This window comes from Macaca fascicularis, chromosome 16 (assembly GCF_037993035.2).
Source record: "Macaca fascicularis isolate 582-1 chromosome 16, T2T-MFA8v1.1".
NCBI lineage: Eukaryota > Metazoa > Chordata > Mammalia > Primates > Cercopithecidae > Macaca > Macaca fascicularis.
In genome coordinates this window covers 65,118,223-65,136,769 of record NC_088390.1, presented here as the reverse complement: position 1 = coordinate 65,136,769, position 18,547 = coordinate 65,118,223, and the positions used below count along the sequence as shown (strand labels likewise).

The 18,547-nt window shown below is 54.1% G+C and overlaps 2 protein-coding genes across 54 annotated transcripts in view; one reads left to right on the top strand and one right to left on the bottom strand.

The window, feature by feature from the left end:
* Positions 1 to 7,744, top strand: part of HDAC5 (histone deacetylase 5) — a 46,739-nt gene extending 38,995 nt beyond the window's left edge. For 44 of the 50 annotated variants that reach the window (XM_065531660.2, XM_045374712.3, XM_045374722.3 and 41 more), the window contains 13 exons: positions 287 to 420; positions 1,383 to 1,503; positions 2,217 to 2,266; positions 2,424 to 2,531; positions 3,267 to 3,322; positions 3,415 to 3,502; positions 5,171 to 5,290; positions 5,555 to 5,652; positions 5,828 to 5,946; positions 6,756 to 6,889; positions 7,159 to 7,243; positions 7,373 to 7,538; positions 7,623 to 7,744. In XM_065531660.2, coding sequence (XP_065387732.1) covers positions 287 to 420; positions 1,383 to 1,503; positions 2,217 to 2,266; positions 2,424 to 2,531; positions 3,267 to 3,322; positions 3,415 to 3,502; positions 5,171 to 5,290; positions 5,555 to 5,652; positions 5,828 to 5,946; positions 6,756 to 6,889; positions 7,159 to 7,243; positions 7,373 to 7,538; positions 7,623 to 7,662 — 1,319 coding nt within the window. In that variant the 3' untranslated portion in view covers positions 7,663 to 7,744. The remainder of the gene's footprint in view (positions 1 to 286; positions 421 to 1,382; positions 1,504 to 2,216; positions 2,267 to 2,423; positions 2,532 to 3,266; positions 3,323 to 3,414; positions 3,503 to 5,170; positions 5,291 to 5,554; positions 5,653 to 5,827; positions 5,947 to 6,755; positions 6,890 to 7,158; positions 7,244 to 7,372; positions 7,539 to 7,622) is intronic. The other 6 variants (XR_012425921.1, XR_012425920.1, XR_012425919.1 and 3 more) reach the window with 1 other exon arrangement.
* Positions 7,745 to 9,683: 1,939 nt separating this feature from the next.
* Positions 9,684 to 15,431, bottom strand: G6PC3 (glucose-6-phosphatase catalytic subunit 3). 4 transcript variants are annotated; one of them, XR_012425924.1, is made up of 6 exons: positions 15,109 to 15,431; positions 11,752 to 11,858; positions 11,246 to 11,336; positions 10,933 to 11,051; positions 10,574 to 10,738; positions 9,684 to 10,345 (listed from the first exon to the last, which is right to left on the bottom strand). XR_012425924.1 is itself a non-coding variant. In XM_045374728.3 (6 exons), the coding sequence occupies exons 3-6, from the start codon at positions 11,314 to 11,316 to the stop codon at positions 9,982 to 9,984; spliced, it is 696 nt and encodes a 231-aa protein (XP_045230663.2). In that variant the 5' UTR covers positions 11,317 to 11,336; positions 11,752 to 11,858; positions 15,050 to 15,431; the 3' UTR covers positions 9,684 to 9,981. The 4 variants fall into 4 exon arrangements, 3 of the variants coding, with proteins under 3 accessions (XP_045230663.2, XP_005584453.2, XP_045230664.1); XM_045374728.3 differs by having other exon boundaries at positions 10,574 to 10,715; positions 15,050 to 15,431; XM_005584396.4 differs by having other exon boundaries at positions 10,574 to 10,715.
* Positions 15,432 to 18,547: the final 3,116 nt, after the last annotated feature.

The window sequence follows — 18,547 nt, the reverse complement described above, 5'->3', positions numbered from 1 at the left end:
AGCCCAGGGTGGTGGGGGCAGTGGTTGAGGCTGCAGTGAGCCATGATAGCGCCACTGCACACTCCACTCCAGCCTGGGTGACAGAGTGAGACCCTGTTTCAAAGAAAAAAAAAAAGCTGGAGAGGAGAGGGTGCAGGTGTGTGGGAGGGTGGCTGCAGTGGCCACGGGGAGGTGTTTGGACCTGGGGGTTGGAGAGAGCTCCATGAGCCCTGCTGAGGATCATGGTAGCCACACTGGGACCCGGGGCCCAGAGCAGTGCTGGCTGACACATAGGTCTGTGGCGCAGGTGTGGTCTACGACACGTTCATGCTGAAGCACCAGTGCATGTGCGGGAACACACACGTGCACCCTGAGCATGCTGGCCGGATCCAGAGCATCTGGTCCCGGCTGCAGGAGACAGGCCTGCTTAGCAAGTGCGAGGTAAGGGAGCCCCTCCTTCCTCTGGCCCTCAACTTAAATTCAGCCTTTGTTTCCCCATTAGAGAAGCCTCTCTTCATGCTTCTTCCTCATCCTCTCTTCAGCCCCAGACTTCGGGGCCAGTTCTCCCACCACCCCCTGTTCCATCCTTTGCAGCCTGTTTTCCCCCATGGTCCCCAGCTGAGTCAGGGAGGATCTGGGAGTAAGGTCATGACAGAGCCAGGATCTACTTTCTGAAAAATATTTGGATCTCCTAAGGCCAGGAAGTGACTCTGTGTACCCCTGGCTATGGGGCAGAAAGGGTCTGAGAGCCAGGCGCGGTGGCTCACGCCTGTAATCCCAGCATTTTGGGAGGCCAAGGCGGGCATATCACGAGGTCAGGGGTTCGAGATCAGCCTGACCAACATGATGAAACCCCGTCTCGGCCGGGCGCGGTGGCTCAAGCCTGTAATCCCAGCACTTTGGGAGGCCGAGACGGGCGGATCACGAGGTCAGGAGATCGAGACCATCCTGGCTAACAGGGTGAAACCCCGTCTCTACTAAAAAATACAAAAAGCTAGCCGGACGCCTGTAGTCCCAGCTACTCGGGAGGCTGAGGCAGGAGAATGGCGTAAACCCAGGAGGCGGAGCTTGCAGTGAGCTGAGATCCAGCCACTGCACTCCAGCCCGGGGACAGAGCGAGACTCCGTCTCAAAAAAAAAAAAAAAAAAAAGAAACCCCATCTCTACTAAAAATACAAAACTTAGCCGGGCGTGGTGACATGCGCCTGTAGTCCTAGCTACTCAGTAGGCTGAGACAGGAGAATCGCTTGAACCAAGGAGGTGGAAGTTGCAGTGAGCCGAGATCGTGCCACTGCACTCCAGCCTGGGCGACAGAGTGAGACTCCGTCTCAAAAAAAAAAAAAAAAAAAAGAGTCTGAGAGAGCTGCGCCTTTGTGTGACCCCTCTTACTGATCCTCCTGGCAGCGAATCCGGGGTCGCAAAGCCACGCTAGATGAGATCCAGACAGTGCACTCTGAATACCACACCCTGCTGTATGGGACCAGCCCCCTCAACCGGCAGAAGCTGGACAACAAGAAGTTGCTTGGTGAGCTGGCACATGGGCGGGCATGTCCAATGTCAGGGTGGGATGGGGGCTCTCAGGAGGACCGCCTGGCCAGGTTAGGAGGGTTGTCCCCATGGGCACAGGCAGGCATTAGTGCTGCAGAGGTGGCACGATTACCACGTCACACACCTCCAGAGGGCGCCACTAACTTAGGGCATGCTGTGGGGCACGGTGCAGGAGGATGAAAGTGCTCGGTTGGGGGGACTGCTTTGCTCCTCCCCATCCCCCGGCCTATCATGCTCCTCTCTCCCTGCCATCTGCCCCCAGAAGTAGGGTGTTCTCAAGGACAGGGGATTGACAGCTCCCAACTGGTGTGGGCTGCAGAGGCCTGTCTTGTACTCGGGTCTGAGCCCTCATTTTTGGTGGCTAAGCCTGTAGCCGGGGCAGTTGAGGCCACTTCGTTTTTTATTTTTATTTTTATTTTTTTTGAGACAGTCTTGCTGTGTTGGCCAGGCTGGAGTGCAGTGGTGCGATCTCGGCTCACTGTGACCTCCGTCTCCCAGGCTCAAGCGACTCTCTTACCTCAGCCTCCCGAGTAGCTGGGTTTACAGGTGTGTGCCACCACGCCCAGCTAAGTTTTGTATTTTTAGTAGAGATGGGGTTTCACCATGTTGTCCAGGCTGGTCTCGAACTCCTGACCTCAGGTGATCTGCCCGAGGCCACTTCTAGAGTAGCTCTATCCCTCTTCCCTGCAGGCCCCATCAGCCAGAAGATGTATGCTGTGCTGCCTTGTGGGGGAATCGGGGTGAGTAGGGCTTGCAGCAGTGGGGGTGGGTGGGTGGCTCTCATAGCTCTGTCTCTTCCCTGACTGCCACAGTCACTGGCCCACTGTCCAGGTGCCCTCCCTGTTCTTGCCCTCCCCCTACAGGGGGCACGCTGAAACCTGCTCTCCTGCCCTGCAGGTGGACAGTGACACCGTCTGGAATGAGATGCATTCCTCCAGTGCTGTGCGCATGGCGGTGGGCTGCCTGCTGGAGCTGGCCTTCAAGGTGGCTGCAGGAGAGCTCAAGGTGAGCGTGTGCTTGTGACTTCGGTGCCCCTTGGCATGGTCCTGCTCCTCAGAGGCAGAGGACAGGGGCAGCCTTGAGATCCTTTCAGTGAGGCACTGTCCTTTGCAAGCTCAACTCTCAGGCACCAGGGTAGGAAGGAGTTATCAGCTGGGGATTCAGGTTTATGAAGGACCAACAAAAAGACACTAATGCCCAGTTGCTTTCATGGGTGTCTCGAGGCAGAAATACTGTCTGCCTGCTCAAGCCTCATGGTTGGCATTAAGAATGGTCCATTGAGGCTGGGCACAGTGGCTCATGCCTATAATCTCAACACTTTGGGAGGCCGAGGTGGGCAGATAGCTCAAGCCCAGGAGTTCTAGACCAGCCTGGGCAACATAGTGAAATGCTGTCTCTACAAAAAATTAACCAGGAGTGGTGGCATGTGCTTGCAGTCCTAGCTACTTGGGAGACTGAGGTGGAAGGATTTTCTGAGCCTGGGAGGCCAAGGTTGTAGTGAGCCGTAATCGTACCACTGCACTCCAGCCTGGGTGACAAAGCAAGACCCTGTCTCCAAAAAAAACCATAAACAAACAAACAAACAAACCCCAACAAAACTGTGCGTTGAACATATAGATCTGCTTTTCTGGTTTGTGTTCACTTCCTTGCCTGGCTTGTGCTTCTGTCCTGTGCCACCCCCTCCACGGCCTTCCTGCCTGGATCTTGTCCCTCACTTCTGCCTGGCCTGCACCTCTTCAGAATGGATTTGCCATCATCCGGCCGCCAGGACACCATGCCGAGGAATCCACAGCCATGTGAGTGCCCTAGATTCTCTGCCCTCGCCCCTTCCTGTCTCTTGCAAACGTCATGCTGAGGCTAACCTCCCGCCCTTCTCTCCCCTCCTCAGGGGATTCTGCTTCTTCAACTCTGTAGCCATCACTGCAAAACTCCTACAGCAGAAGCTGAACGTGGGCAAGGTCCTCATCGTGGACTGGGTAGGCAGTGAGCTGGTGGGGCTGGGCAGGGGCGGGTAGAGCTGGGACCAGGGTCAGCCTTCAGGAAGTCCCCTCCCCCAGCCCCACCTCCAAGCAGCCCAGTCATCCTCGTCCGGGTGCCCGGTGCGGGTGCGGAAGGAAGGGCGCTGGGGCTCCTGCTGGATGACTAATGTCACATTCCAACAGGGCGCTCTCCTCAACTATGAAAGACATTTAGCTCCTGTTCCATCTTGGCCCTCACGTTGCAGCTTCAAACAACGAAGGGGATTTCCTACCTTGAACAGTAGTGACGCCGCTGCCAGTGCTAGTAGCCGATATTTCCTCCCACCCCCTACAATTGGGAGCAGACTATATACCAGGAACCCAATGAGTACTTTATGGCCACCTCGAGTAGTAAGAACGAGGTTGTCCATTTCTGTGAATGAAGGTGTTGTTGCATGACTTACCCAAGGCCACTCAGCTGGGGATGTCGGCACTGGGTTTCAGACCAGGCCTCTTGTTCCCAGCACTCTGCTCTTGCTACCATGAGTGCTTATCAAACCTTGTTCCTAATGGTGGAGGCAGAGGCACACGCCACTCTCTGTAAGCTGGGGAAGTAGCCAGGAGCAAGCCTCAGGAAGGACAAAATCTCTTGGAAGCCCAATTCTGGCTTAAAAATTCATGTAAATGTTGGATCCTCCTTCAGAATCTTCTGTGCTTGTGGTGGTGCACAGTGGCTGTAATCCCAGCACTTTGGGAGGCCAAGGTGGGTGAATCACTTGAAGTCAGCAGTTTGAGACCAACCTGGCCAACATGGTGAAACCCTATCTCCACTGAAAATACAAAAAAATTAGCCAGGTGTGGTGGCGGGAGCCTGTAATCCCAGCTACTGGGGAGGCTGAGGCAGGAGAACTGCTTGAACCCGGGAGGTGGAGGTTGGAATGAGCCAAGATCATGTCACTGCACTCCAGCCTCGATGACAGAGTGAGACTGTCTCAAAAAAAAAAAAAAAAAAGAAAGAAAAAGGCCGGATACAGTGGCTCACACCTGTAATCTCAGCATTTTGGGAGGCCATGGTGGGTGGATCATCTGAAGTCAGGAGTTTGAGACCAGCCTGGCCAACATGGTGAACCCCATCTCTACTAAAAATACAAAAAAAATTAGCCGAGCATGGTGGTGGGTGCCTGTAATCCCAGCTACTTGGGAGGCTGAGGCAGGAGAATCGCTTGAACCTGGGAGGCAGAGGTTGCAGTGAGCCAAGATCGTGCCACTGTACTCCAGCCTGGGCAACAAAAGCGAAACTCGGTCTCAAAAAAAAAAAAAGAATCTTATCTGCTTGTTTTAAATTCCCTACTAGCCTTAATGTTTTCCCACAAACTGAAGTGGAATGGGTTCTGTAGGGAGATATGCCACATTTATCCCATAGCTTTGAATATCACCTACACAGTGCCACACCACAGAGGCTCAGACCTAGTTAGAGAAGTGTGGGGTGGGCAATACCATTGTGAACAGAATATGGATGGCCTGTGGCCAAGGGTGGACTCCTGGGCTCAAGCGATTCTCCCAGCCCTCAGCCTCCCAAAATGCTAGGATTACAGGCATGAGCTACAGCGCCCAGCTGACATGTGGAATTTGATCGTTGGGTCAGAGCGTGGGCCATTTTCCTGATGCTTCTACCTCCCCTCATAGGACATTCACCATGGCAATGGCACCCAGCAGGCGTTCTACAATGACCCCTCTGTGCTGTACATCTCACTGCATCGCTATGACAACGGGAACTTCTTTCCAGGCTCTGGGGCTCCTGAAGAGGTACAGCTCCTGGGCGTAAATGCAGACCCTCCTGGCCCCTCTGGGAGGTGGCACAATGGGACCTGGCGGGGAGCCACGGAGGCCCATGGTGGTGTTGGTACCTGGGGAGTCTGGGCTCCTAGTGGGAGGACCACACTGATCTGACTGCCCCTCCAGGCAGAACAGAGGTCAGTGGAGTGAGACCTGGAGGCAGGGGTGAGGGCAGGGGCAATGTTTGTTATCCCCAGGCAGTGAGAATAGCCGTCTCCCCGACTCTGGTTCCAGGTTGGTGGAGGGCCAGGTGTGGGGTACAATGTGAACGTGGCATGGACAGGAGGCGTGGACCCCCCCATTGGAGACGTGGAGTACCTTACAGCCTTCAGGTAGGGACTGAAAAGGGCCATAGGAGTCAAGGGGAGCCCCTCTGGGCCCTGCAGTGAGAGGGGCAGAAGGCACTCAGTTTAGTGTGGTTGGAGGGGGTTGTCTCTGGGAGGACAACAGTGGGGCGAGGCCTGGCCTGGCCATCTGCTGGGCTCAGCTTGGGCCATCCCTTTGCAGGACAGTGGTGATGCCCATTGCCCACGAGTTCTCACCTGACGTGGTCCTAGTCTCTGCTGGGTTTGATGCTGTTGAAGGACATCTGTCTCCTCTGGGTGGCTACTCTGTCACCGCCAGATGTAAGCCTGCTGGGGGATTGAGGGAGGAAGTGAAACAGTGAGGATATGGAGTCCAGTGGGGCATGGGGCAGGAAACAGACTGATATTGCAGGGGACGGGGAAAGCAGGGGGCAGAGCCTAGACTTGGAATCATCTTGGTAACTCCCCCAACTTGTCTTCTGCCAACCCTGGCCTTAAGGGGACAGGAGGTGGAGGTGGGGTAGCAGAGGATAGAGGATGTATCCTGCTGGAGCTGTAGAGATGGGCTTGTTGGTCCCTGGTGTTTCAGTGATGCTCCTTGTCATTGGAGTTTTTAGCCAATCTGTTAATGTTTTGACTGTGATAGGGCATTTAGTCCATTGACGCTGTATTTTATTATAGATATATTTGAGTTTATATCTCCCATCATATTTTGTGTTATTTGTCCCACCTCTTGTGTTTCTTTTTCTCTCTCTCTCTTTTTTTTTTTTTTTTTTTTGAGGCGGAGTCTCACTCTGTCGCCCAGGCTGGAGTGCAATGGCATAATCTCAGCTCACCGCAACCTTTGCCTCCCGGGTTCACAGCCTCAGCCTCTTGAGTAGCTGGGATTACAGGCACGTGCCACCATGCCTGGCTAATTATTGTATTTTTAGTAGAGAACGGGGTTTCACCATGTTGGTCAGGCTGGTCTCGAACTCCTGACCTTGTGATCTGCCCGCCTTGGCCTCCCAAAGTGCTAGGATTACAGGCGTGAGCCACCGCGCCCGGCCTTTTTTGTCTCTTTCTCTTACTGGCTCTTGAATTGATTACCTTTCGCCATTTCTTCTTCCTCCCTTCACCCATCCCCAAAGGTTTTGGCCACTTGACCAGGCAGCTGATGACCCTGGCAGGGGGCCGGGTGGTGCTGGCCCTGGAGGGAGGCCATGACTTGACCGCCATCTGTGATGCCTCTGAGGCTTGTGTTTCGGCTCTGCTCAGTGTAGAGGTAAGGGGTGGGAAGGAGCTGGGAGGTGGCAGGCCAGAGGGCTGAGGGGCCAGCAAGGGGTCAGCCAGCACTGGTAGCCCCTTAGGAAGCTTTTCCTTGGTCCTAAGGAATAGCTAATGGCCAGGGAAGGCTTTCTGAGTATGGGTTTGTCCAAAAAGGCCATGTTTGCCCCTGTCGTGAGGGATATCTGGGGCTAAGTGGGGCAGTTAGAGGGGTATGCATGGCAACCCTACTCCCCACCCTAAACCTTCTCTTCTTTCACCTGCCAGCTGCAGCCCTTGGACGAGGCAGTCTTGCAGCAAAAGCCCAACATCAACGCAGTGGCCACGCTAGAGAAAGTCATCGAGATCCAGAGTGCGTGGGGACACGTAGAGGGGCTCAGGCTGCCAAGGGGGCACGGAGCTTGTGGGAGCACCAGGACTGGGGCTGTTCATGTGGGTGTCCTCTGCCCTCCCTGACCCCTTGCCTGTCTCTCGTCCACAGGCAAACACTGGAGCTGTGTGCAGAAGTTTGCCGCTGGTCTGGGCCGTTCCCTGCGGGAGGCCCAGGCAGGTGAGACCGAGGAGGCCGAGACTGTGAGCGCCATGGCCTTGCTGTCGGTGGGGGCTGAGCAGGCCCAGGCTGCAGCAGCCCAGGAGCACAGCCCCAGGTAAGCAGCAACCCCTACCACCTCTCTGTCCTTGCCCCTGCTGGTGCGCCCCACTCAATATCCTCCCCTGTGCTTGCCCCACAGGCCGGCAGAGGAGCCCATGGAGCAGGAGCCTGCCCTGTGACACCCCGGCCCCCATCCCTCTGGGCTTCACCATTGTGATTTTGTTTATTTTTTCTATTAAAAACAAAAAGTCACACATTCAACAAGGTGTGCCGTGTGGGTCTCTCAGCCTTGCCCCTCCTGCTCCTCTACGCTGCCTCAGGCCCCCAGCCCTGTGGCCTCCACCTCAGCTCTAGAAGCCTGCGCCCTCTGCAGGGGGTGGGGGCGTCTTCCCAGCCCTGTCTCACGTGTCCCTCCACCCATTTTCCTGCATTCTGTCCTTTTCCCCCTTGGAGCCTCGGTCAGCTCAAGCTGGGCACGGGGGCCCAGACAGTACTCTCCAGTTCTGGGGCCCCCCTGAGTGAGGAGGGAATAGGAAGTCGGTGCCTTGGTTTCATCTGACTTGGGGGGAAATGCCTTAATTTCACCCTCCTCCCTTCTCCAGCCTCAGGGGAGGATCTGGAGGATCCACTGCTGTCTAAGATGCAGAGTGGAGGGGAGGTGGGCACCCACCCTGTGATTCTCCACCCTTTCCCCTTTCGTCCTCACCATCTCTGCACAGACCCCTCTCTCCCTCCTTCCTCTTGGTCTCAGCACTGATGGGAGGCTGGTGCCCAAGCCGTGGCCTGCGGTCTGTGAGGAGGGCTGTCTTGCCTCACACTCCTCACAGCCTGCTTCCCCCTCCCCGGGGCTGAGAGGGTGAAAGTGTGTGGGGAAGGAGAGGACTGGTTTCCTGGGTTCTCAGAGGCCAGGAGGAGCCGCAGAACCAGGTCTGCTCTCCACCTTACTCGGATGGCCTCCCTGCCCCTCTGCTGGCACAGCCTGGGCAGGGGGAGAAGGTGGTCCCTGCAGGGGGGCTCCAGGCTGGTGAGAGCCCCTCTGCTGTCAGGACCAGATTTCCCCAGCCATCCAGCATGCTGCGGGGAGAAGGGGCAGGGGCTCACCTCCCTCCTGGGGCCTTTTTGCTTTGGAGCCTGGGGATGGTGAGAATGGAGGTTCTAGAAGGCGTAAGGCCAGAACCCAGGGATCCAGGAGTCAGCTCTCAGCTGGAGCTTCCATACCTCCTGGGCTCCCTTTGCTGACCACCAGCCCAAGGGAGCTAAGACCAGGAGGGGGCTGGGTGCTGTCCCTTCTCTTTCCCAGGAGCCCTGCCAGCAGCTGTGGGCCTATAAGGCTTCCAGGGAATGCCATCCAGCCTGTAGGAAACCAAAGATGGGAAGTGGCTCCTAGGGGGCTGACTCTTCCTTCCTTCCTTCTCCCCAGTACCACATATACTTTCTCTCCTTCTATCCCCAGGGCCCCACCAATCTGTTTACATATTTATTATCCTATTGGGGGCCTAAGCAGGATTGAGGGAGCCAGGGGAGGGGCAGGAGCCCCAGCACCATCAGTTCATTGTGTGCTTGTGTGTTTTAGATCCTCCCGGGGGATGGGGATGGGGCTAGGTCCAGTGTACTAGGCCTCTCTGTGCTGAGCCCCAGGCTCCCAGCCCCTTACACACACTCTCCCTGTGGCTGGTCTGGTTCTCATGTAAACCCACTCCTTGCTTTGTCTCCCTGGATATGGATTTCAGTTTTTTGTAACCCGTTACACTGTGTGTCCTTGTGTAAATAAACTTGTTTCTGGCAGTGCCTTCTGGGGCCAGTGTGTCTATTCTCTGGGCTCCCAAATGGAATAGAGGTTCTCATCCTCCTTCCTAGCCAAAAACACTATTTTCTCCAGTCCCTGGACTAGAAGCCAATTTAGGAAACTGGAGGTTGGGGCGCAAGATCTGACCTGTAGGTGAAAGACAGGGTTACACTGAATATAGTCACAGCATCTCATGGGACCTCTCATGTGGCCTAGCCAGTGATGAGGCAGGGGATGGACCTAGGGCTGAGAGGTCTCACCCGAGTTTACAGCCCTCTCCTTTCCTGCCTGTCTGCCCCTGGAAACAGGGCTGGAGGTGGCACAGAGACCACTGGAGCAGCCTGGCAAGGGTTCCGCTTGTGCACACACAGGCAAGGCCCGTGGAGATGTGCGCATAGGCAAGAAAGGAATCTCAAAGTATTCAAGGGCTTTATTGGGGCCGCCCTGGCTGCCCCTCACAGTGTTGCAGGAACCCGCTGGTCTTGCTGTTGCCTTTGCTCTTTGGGGGCTTGAGAGGAAAGGCAGAGGGAGGACCAGCTTCTCTGGGAGAGAGAAGGCCCATCTTTGGGACTAAGACCAGGTGGTGGGGAAGCAGATTTAGGGAGGGGAGGACCTACTTAGGGGCTGGAAGGTGATGGGGCTGCCTCCTGGAGTGTGGTGGTCACAGAGCATTGGCTTTGTGGGAGGGAAAGGAAAGGAGGCACACAAGAAGTCAGGAAGAGTGGATGGGCGGTGCTTCCTGGGCACTGAACATGTGCACTGCCCAGGGCACGAGGGCCAGGACTAGGCATGGCCAGAGGGTATACTTGAGGAAATTGAAGATGTAGAAGAGGCTGATCTGAGGGGGGTGGCCCAGCCAGTCAAGGGGGCCCAGCAGCCCCATGGCCAGCACAAGGCAGGCTATCTTCTGGCCATTTCCCAGCTGTGCCCGACGCACCTGGGCATAGCAGGGAGAGTGCAAGGCAATGCCCAGGCCCAGGGCAGCTCCTGAGTCACGGCTCAGGGAGGCAAAGGGCCGGCTATCCATGTGTATCCACTCAGGCCGCTCACACCACTTGAAGGCTAGGCTGATGGACCTGTGGGGAAGAAGAGTCCTTGCCAGGAGAGGCTGGAACGTAGAAGGCCACTGGCTCTTCGCCATCTGCCCTTGGGGCCCACTCCCATGTTCTGCTTTGTGCTTGTGAGGGTCTATGGGAATAGGTAATGTGTCCTTTTTTAGCTATAATGAACCAGAGACACACCAGGCTAGGTGCAGGCAAGATAGGACAGGGCCCAGCCTGCCCAGGCTTCAAAGCGAGACTTACCAAGAAAGATCCAGGCCCAGCGTAAAGAGGGTCCAATAGATGAGGCTGGTGCCTAGCATGAGGGCCAGTGCGGTCAACCCATAGAAGCTTAGCTCCCGCTCCACAGGCACCTGGGGAGTCATCAGCCAGCCCAGGACAGCGCCTAGGAGAGTGGAGTGACGGCAGCTTCAGGGAGTTTGGGGATATGACCCTCCCCACACCCACCCCCAGCTGCAGTGCAGCTTGGCAAGGGAACAAACTGAGATATAACGGGGGGCCTCTTGGCTCTACAGAAGCTGGGAGCGATGGGAAGATCCTAGACTGAACCTCCCACTGCCAAAGGCATCCTCTCAGTCCACCCCATTGCCCCAGTTGCTCACCAGTTATTAGGCCAGCCAGCACCTGGTGAGGGAAATGTGCTAAGATGAAGATTCGCGACAAGCCAACCGCCAAAAGGAAGGTGCAATAAGCTAGGCTAGGCATCACCCTTACCCAGCGGCTAGAAAGAAGAGAGGCAAGGAGCTCAGAGCGTGTCCATACACAGCTTAGCCTGCAGCACCCAGGTACCCCATGGTTGAACCACACAACCTAGGGTCCCCAAAACTCCAGCTCCCAGACTGCATGCTGCTGGGTCTTTTAGGTACAGGGTGCCATCACCCCTGCTCCCAATGGTGGGCAATGCCAAGGGCATACCTGCGGGCCCGAGTGGCCACCTGCGAAGACAGGGCCGTCATTATGGGCCAGAGGGCTGCTCCTGTGATCATGCAGTGTCCAGAAGGGCTGCCTGCCAGTGAATCCAGAAGCTTGTGGTGAGAAGATGGAGGCAGGACCCAGGGGCCTCTGGTGATGCCTCAATAATACAGCTGTCTCTCCTGGCTGAGAAGAGAGCTTTTCCCCAGCACTGATCCATAACTGGCTCTGTTCTGAGGCCTTTTTACTGCCACCTGAGGTCACTGCACTCAGGTTTCTGTCCTGGTATGCGTCTCTTGGCTGTACTCTACACAAAGTGGGCAGCTGGTACATAGCATGGGTGCCCTCCTCCCATAACTCAGCTTGGTCTCCCTGGGGTTCCTTTGTTCTCTGGGCCAGTAATTGAGAGGCTGGACCTTTGGTTGGGCCACCCAGGCTGAAAAGTACCCTGAAATGTTCACCTGAACCCTAACCACATTGGGAAAGGGAGAATGTTTGAGGCTTCCCACCTGGACCAGTCTCACAAGAAGAGGGGAACTGGTGAACCTGGGCTGGAGCCTGGCTGTAGTACCCAGACTCATGGACCCACCAAAAGGGCCTGTCTCCAAAAAGAAACCTGGAAGAGAACAGATGCAAGATGACTTTCCACATGCACACACAGCCAGGGGGGTACAAGGTGGGCAGGACACAGAGTACTCTGGAGGGCCTGAGGGGTGAAGTCAAAAAGGGACTACGATTCTGTCCATTGCTCTTAAGGTATCCATGGATACCTTGCCGTGGTTTTCTGCCTTAGAACGGGAGAAAGAAAGCACACTATTTCTTTTTTTTCCTAACCCTCAGAGCCTGTGGAAACACTATTTTTAAAAACTAGCCTGGGGTCAGGTGCAGTGGCTCATGACTGTAATCCCAGTACTTTGGGAGGCCTTAGCTGGAGGATCACTTGAAGCCAGGAGTTCATGACCAGCCTGGGCAACATAGCAAGACCCAGATTCAACAAAAACAAAAAATTAGCTGGAAGTGGTGGTGCACACCTATAGTCCCAGCTACTTGGGAGGCTGGGCGGGCAGATTGCTTGAGCCCAGGAGTTCGAGAACAGCCTGGGCAACATGACAAAACCCCATCTCTACAAAAAATACAAAAATTAGCCAGGCATCTTGGGGTACGCCTATAGCCCCTGCTACTCCAGAGGCTGAAGTGGAAAGGATCACTTGAGCTGAGGAGGTTGAGGCTGCAGTGAGCTGTGATTGTGCCATTATACTCCAGCCTGGTGATGGAGTGAGATCCTGTCTCAAAAAAAGAAAAAATAAATAAAATAAAAAATAAAACTGATACAGAGGCAAGAGATTGTGGTAAGCATGTGTATGTGCTCTGGGATACTCAGTTGTCCCACTCCACCCCCTCTCACTGCAGGGCCAGCTCTTATCATCCACAGGGAACCCAGGACCCAGCTCTCTCCCACAGGCCCTCACTAACCCTCCTGCTACCCCTGCCTCCATGTCCCCAGTTACAGCCTGAATTATCCACACCTAAATTATTTAGGTGAGCCTCTCAGGTCTGAAAATGGGAGTGGGAAATGGACAGAGAAGGCTGAGAAAGAATAAGGAGGACAAAAATATGTCAAAATCCCCTGGTCTAGTAAGTGCTTGGCTGGGCCCTGGGAACCACACAATGAAGAGGCTGCTGTGGCCAGAAAGACAAAAGATGGGATAGCAAAAGAGATGCTGGCAGGAAACCACGTGCTGGGGAGGCAAACACAGAAGGCACTTGCCTCTCCCCTCTGAAAACTGAGCCTAGTATACATCAAGTGCTCACACAGAAAATGAATGGGGGTGCCAGGCGCGGTGGTTCATGCCTGTAATCCCAGCACTTTGGGAGGCAGAGGAGGGCGGATCACTTGGGGCCAGGAGTTCGAGACCAGCCTGGCCAACATGGCGAAACCCTTTCTCTACTAAAAATACAAATATTAGCTGGGTGTGGTGGTGGGCGCCTATAATCCCAGCTACATGGGAGACTGAGGCAGAAGAATCTCTTGAACCTGGGAGACAGAGGTTGCAGTGAGCCAAGATGGTGCCATCGCACTCCAGCCTGGGCAACAGAGCAAGCCTCCATCTCAAAAAGAAAAAAAAAAAAAAAAAAAGAATGCTGGGTTGCTCACACCTATAATCTCAGCACTTTGGGAGGCTGAAGCGGGTGGATCACCAGAGGTCAGGAGTTTGAGACCAGCCTCGCCAACAAGGCGAAACCCCTTCTCTACTAAAAATACAAAAATTAGCTGAGTGTGGTGGCACACACCTGTAATCCCAGCTACTTGGGAGGCTGAGGTAGGAAAATGGCTTGAACCCAGGAGGTGGAGGTTGCAGTAAGACAAGATCACGCCATTGCACTCCAACCTGGGTGACAAGAGCGAAACTCTGTCTTGAAAAAAAGAAAAAGAGGCCGGGTGCAGTGGCTCAAGCCTGTAATCCCAGCACTTTGGGAGGCCGAGACAGGCGGATCACGAGGTCAGGAGATCGAGACCATCCTGGCTAACATGGTGAAACCCCATCTCTACTAAAAATTACAAAAAACTAGCCGGGCGAGGTGGCAGGCGCCTGTAGTCCCAGCTACTCAGGAGGCTGAGGCAGGAGAATGGTGTAAACCCGGGAGGCGGAGCTTGCAGTGAGCTGAGATCCGGCCACTGCACTCCAGCCTGGGCAACAGAGCGGGACTCCGTCTCAAAAAAAAAAAAGAAAAAGAAAATGAATAGGGACTTTGCCACTTGGGGGACATTAATAGTGTCTGAGGGAGATTGTGATCTTTGGGGGACAAGAACTAGAGGGGGAGGCTTATACAGACTTTGAGGGAGGAGAGAGCACAAAGCAAAGGGCAATTAGGCAAGAAAGAAGTGAATAGACCACTGTGGTTCCCTTTACATAAGGATGAGGCTCTTGTGGAAAAGAGTGGAAGGGAGGGGAACTCTATGTTGTTTTTCAGCAAGTCATTCGAGCCCATTGAAATACCTCCTATGAGCCTCCCTTTCTTCCCCCAGGCTGAGGATCTGGCAACAGAGGTTGAGGTGAAGGGAGGTGTGGCTGCATGCCCAGCCCCAAGGGTCACAGGGCCTCCACCCACGTTCCTGGGATCCCTGGCTTCTAAGTCTCAGTGTGAAGAGTCTACTAGTGAATGAAAGAGAAGGAAGGGAAAGTGTTCCCTGGAAAGCAGTGCTTTAGCCCAGACTTTACTGCACACGCACAGGGAATCACCTGGGAACCTTGTTAAAATGCAGATTTTGATTCTGTCATTCTGGCCCTGGGACTGAGAGTCTGCATTTCTAGTCAGTTTTCAGGTGCTGCCTGTGCCGTTGGGCATGGTCCAGGGACCACACCTTAACCTGCAAGCTGTCTGTCCGTAGCAGCTACTGTGATGCCCAGCACAAAGCATGCTTCTTAAAAATTATAGCAAATGAGTGAATAGATGAATGAAAAAGTGAGTTGAGAGGTAGGGCTCTCCACTACTTAAATCACCATAGATATCTGTTAAAATATGAATTCCCAAAAAACAAACAAACAAAAATAAATTCCCAACCCTTGGAGTTTCTAAATCAGAAAGTGTGAGATGAGGACGGGATATTTACATTTTAGGCACGCCTCTTAGGTGATTTTTTGATCAGACCAGTTTGAAGAACACTGGTCTAATGAGAAGGATGGGTAGACTCTGAGGTTTGAGTCCAAGCGGCACAAAGATGCTCAAAGGGAAAAAAAATCAGAGACTACAGAGTAGGGGGTGGGAAGGCCCTTGAGACAGTTGCTGAGAGAGACCAGGGCTTACACATGACTCAGGGCCCTCAGGGGTGGGGACCAGGATGCCGGAGGGCTTCTCTGTCTCACCACTTGAAGATGAGGTTGAGCCACTCGGTGATGAGGCTGATCCAGAGCACCGCGATGCCCACACGGCGGGACGCGTAGTAGGCCGCGGGGAAGTAGAACAGAAAGAGGATCTTGGGATCGCCCAGAAAGGTGACCCAGAGCCACACGTTCTCCAGCCAGGCTAGCTGGTTCTGTAGCGCCTCGGCTATCACGATGCCCGCGCCCAGCGTGGACTCCATGGCGGCCCAGCTACCGACGAGGCCAGGGCTTGCTCCAGGACGGAAGCCAAAATGTCCAGACACCGAAGCAGCGTCGGCCCGCGGCTCTCTAAAGCCCACCCCTCTGAGTCCGAGGCCCCGCCCCGCCAGCGGTCATCACCAAGCCCCGCCCCCGGACCCGCCCCCGGCAGTCCCCGGCTCCTGCAAGACCGGCCTCCAGCCGGTACTGTTTCCTCCTGCGCTCTCCTCCAGTTTTCCTTCCTACTGGGCAGCGTAGGGGACAAACCTTTATAAAGGCGTTTCCTCAGGGCCCCACGTGGCCGCTGTTGCCGGCACGTGGGCAGCCGGCTAGCGGCGGCACCGGTGCGGTTCCGGGTCAGGGGACGGACTAGCCGGCGGGCTGCCCGCGCTCCCAGCGTCCATGCTCTGCTGATGCGAAGGCAGATATGTAATCTCCAGGGCCAGGATTCTTTCCCGACCGGACCCCTCTTCTCCAGTACCAATACCCACCAAAAAAAAAAAAAAAGCCAAAAAAAAAAAAAAAAATCTGAGATCCTCTGGAGAAAAGGCTGCAGACAGTCCCTCCTCCTGGGAGCTGAAGCGGGATCCTAAATTTGGATACACACCTAATCAGTTCACCCCATAGTCGCCTACCTCAAGACTCTTCCTTTCTAAATCGCCCGCTATTAATTTGGAGGCTGACAGATAAGTCTCTTGATTTTGAGGGGTCTTCCCTAAAAAGGCGAATTCTCACATATAGTGCAAAGTCACACTTCCTCCCAGTTCTTCCCTTGCTTCCCCCACCCCCATCTTCCTGCCATCCAAAACCCTGCTTAGGCAGATGAAACCAAGAGATAGTAACAGTGTTGGTATGGGAAGAGGATTGGCACACACCCGCGACAGAGTTTGAAACAGTCATCTGGAAGAACACACATAGAAAATAGAAATCTCAGCTACTCTAGGCGAGGTCCTGCCTAGAAGACTGTTGAACAGTGTCTCCTTAGTTTCTTCCTACCTCGATCAACTTTGTTCTTGAAAAGTTTTTTTTTTTGGTTTTGTTTTTTTTTTTTTGCCAGGCGCGGTGGCTCACAACTGTAATCCCAGCACTTTGGGAAGCCGAGGCGGTCAGATCACGAGGTCAGGAGTTCCAGACCAGCCTGGCCAACATAGTGAAACCCCATCTCTACTAAAAATACAAAAATTATCTGGGCGTGGTGGCATGCACCTGTAGTCCTAGCTACTAGGGAGGCTGAAGCAGGAGAATCGCTTGAACCCGGGAGGCGGCGGTTTCGGTGAGCCAAGATGGCACCACTGCACTCTAGCCTGGGCGACAGGGACAGGGCGAGACTCCATCTCAAAAAAAAAAAACAAAAAAAAGGAAAGTTTTTTTTTTTCTTTTTGAGAGGGATCTTCGTTCTTGTCTTCTATGCTGGATTACAGGCCCGCGCTACCACGCCCGGCTAATTTTTTTGTTTTTTTTTTTTTTTGAGACAGAGTCTCACTTTGTTGCCCAGGCTGCAGTGCATTGGCAAAATCTCGGCTCACTGCAACCTCCGCCTCCCAAATTCAAGCAATTCTCCTGCCTCTGCCCTACAGTAGCTGGGATTACAGGCATGCGCCACCACGTCTGGCTAATTTTTGTATTTTTAGTAAAGATGGGGTTTCACCATGTTGGCCAGGCTGGCCTCAAACTCCTAACCTTAGGTGATCCAACCACCTCAGCCTCCCAAAGTGTTGGGATTACAGGCGTGAGCCACAGCGCCCAGTTCTTTAAAAGTTTTCTAATAGGTAGATTAAAATGATAATGTAAATCTGTGTTCTCCGAAAGAGATTAATTTCACTAATTAGAAAAGTGTAGGGGGCCAGGTGCGGTGGCTCGCACCTGTAATCCCAACACTTTGGGAGGCGGAGGCAGGCAGATCACTTGAGGTCAGGCGTTCCAGACCAGGTGGGTCAACATGGTGAAACCCCGCCTCTACTAAAAATACAAAAATTAAGCCGGGCACAGTGGCTCACGCCTATAATCCCACCACTTTGGGAGGCCAAGGCAGGCAGATTACAGGTTCAGGAGTTCCAGACCAGCCTGGTCAACATGGTGAAACCTCGTCTCTACTAAAGATACAAAAAATTAGCTGGGCATGGTGGCAAGTGCCTGTAATCCCAGCTACTCGGGAGGCTGAGGCAGGAGAATCGCTTGAACCCGGGAGGCAGAGGTTGCAGTGAGCTGAGATTGAGCCATTGCACATCAGCTTCAGCAACAGAGCAAGACTCCGTCTCAAAAAACAAAACAAAAAATTAGCCGGGCGTGATGGCAGGTGCCTGTAGTCCCAGCTACTCGGGAGGCTGAGGCATGAGAATCGCTTGAACCAGGGAGGCGGAGGTTGCAGTGACCCGAGCCCGCACTACTGCACTCCACCCTGGGCGACAGAGGAAGACTCCGTCTCAAAAAAAAAAAAAAAAAAAAAAAGATGCTGGGTGAGGTGGCTCACACCTGTAATCCCAGCACTTTGGGAGGCCAGGCAGGGCGGGTGGATCACCTGAGGTGGGGAGTTGGAGACCAGCCTGACCAACATGGAGAAACCCTGTCGCCACTAAAAACACAAAATTAGCTGGGTGTGGTAGCACATGCCTGTAATCCCGGCTACTCAGGAGGCTGAGGGAAGTGAATCGCTTGAGCCCGGAGGTGGAGGTTGTGGCGAGCCGAGATTTTGCCATTGCATTCTAGCCTAGGCAACAAGAGCAAAACTCCCTGTCAAAAAAAAAAAAAAAAAAAAAAAAGGGTGAGGGAGGGAAGCTGGATATAAATCTTAGTTTATTGCCTTCGTAGTGAACAGAATTTTTATTCCTGTTACAATGATTGTACCAATACCTCCAACACCAGGAAGTTGTTTTTTTTTTTGTTTTTGTTTTTTGAGACGGAGTATCGCTCTGTCTCCCAGGCTGGAGTGCAGTGGCACCGATCTCAGCCACTGCAAGCTCCGCCTCCCGGGTTCACGCCATTCTCTTGCCTCAGCCTCCTGAGTAGCTGGGACTACAGGCGCCCGCCACCACACCTGGCTAATCTTTAGTATTTTTAGTAGAGACTGGGTTTCACCATGTTAGCCAGAATGGTCCTCGTGATCTGCCCGCCTTGGCCTCCCAAAGTGCTGGGATTGGAGGTGTGAGCCACCGTGCCCAGACACCACCAGGAAGTTTTTTAATTGCCCAAGGAGAAAGCCTACATTGTTTACTGAGTCTTTGAA

What these genes read in the sequence shown, in the direction of transcription:
- G6PC3 (XM_005584396.4), bottom strand. Translation starts at nt 15,326, where the DNA reads ATGGAGTCCACGCTGGGCGCGGGCATCGTGATAGCCGAGGCGCTACAG. An exon ending in CTCAACCTCATCTTCAAGTG is followed by an intron (nt 11,859 to 15,108) that starts GTGAGACAGAGA and finishes GTTCTCTTCCAG; the next exon opens with GTTTCTTTTTGGAGACAGGC. An exon ending in CTGGGCCTGGATCTTTCTTG is followed by an intron (nt 10,346 to 10,573) that starts GTAAGTCTCGCT and finishes TCTTCCCCACAG; the next exon opens with GTCCATCAGCCTAGCCTTCA.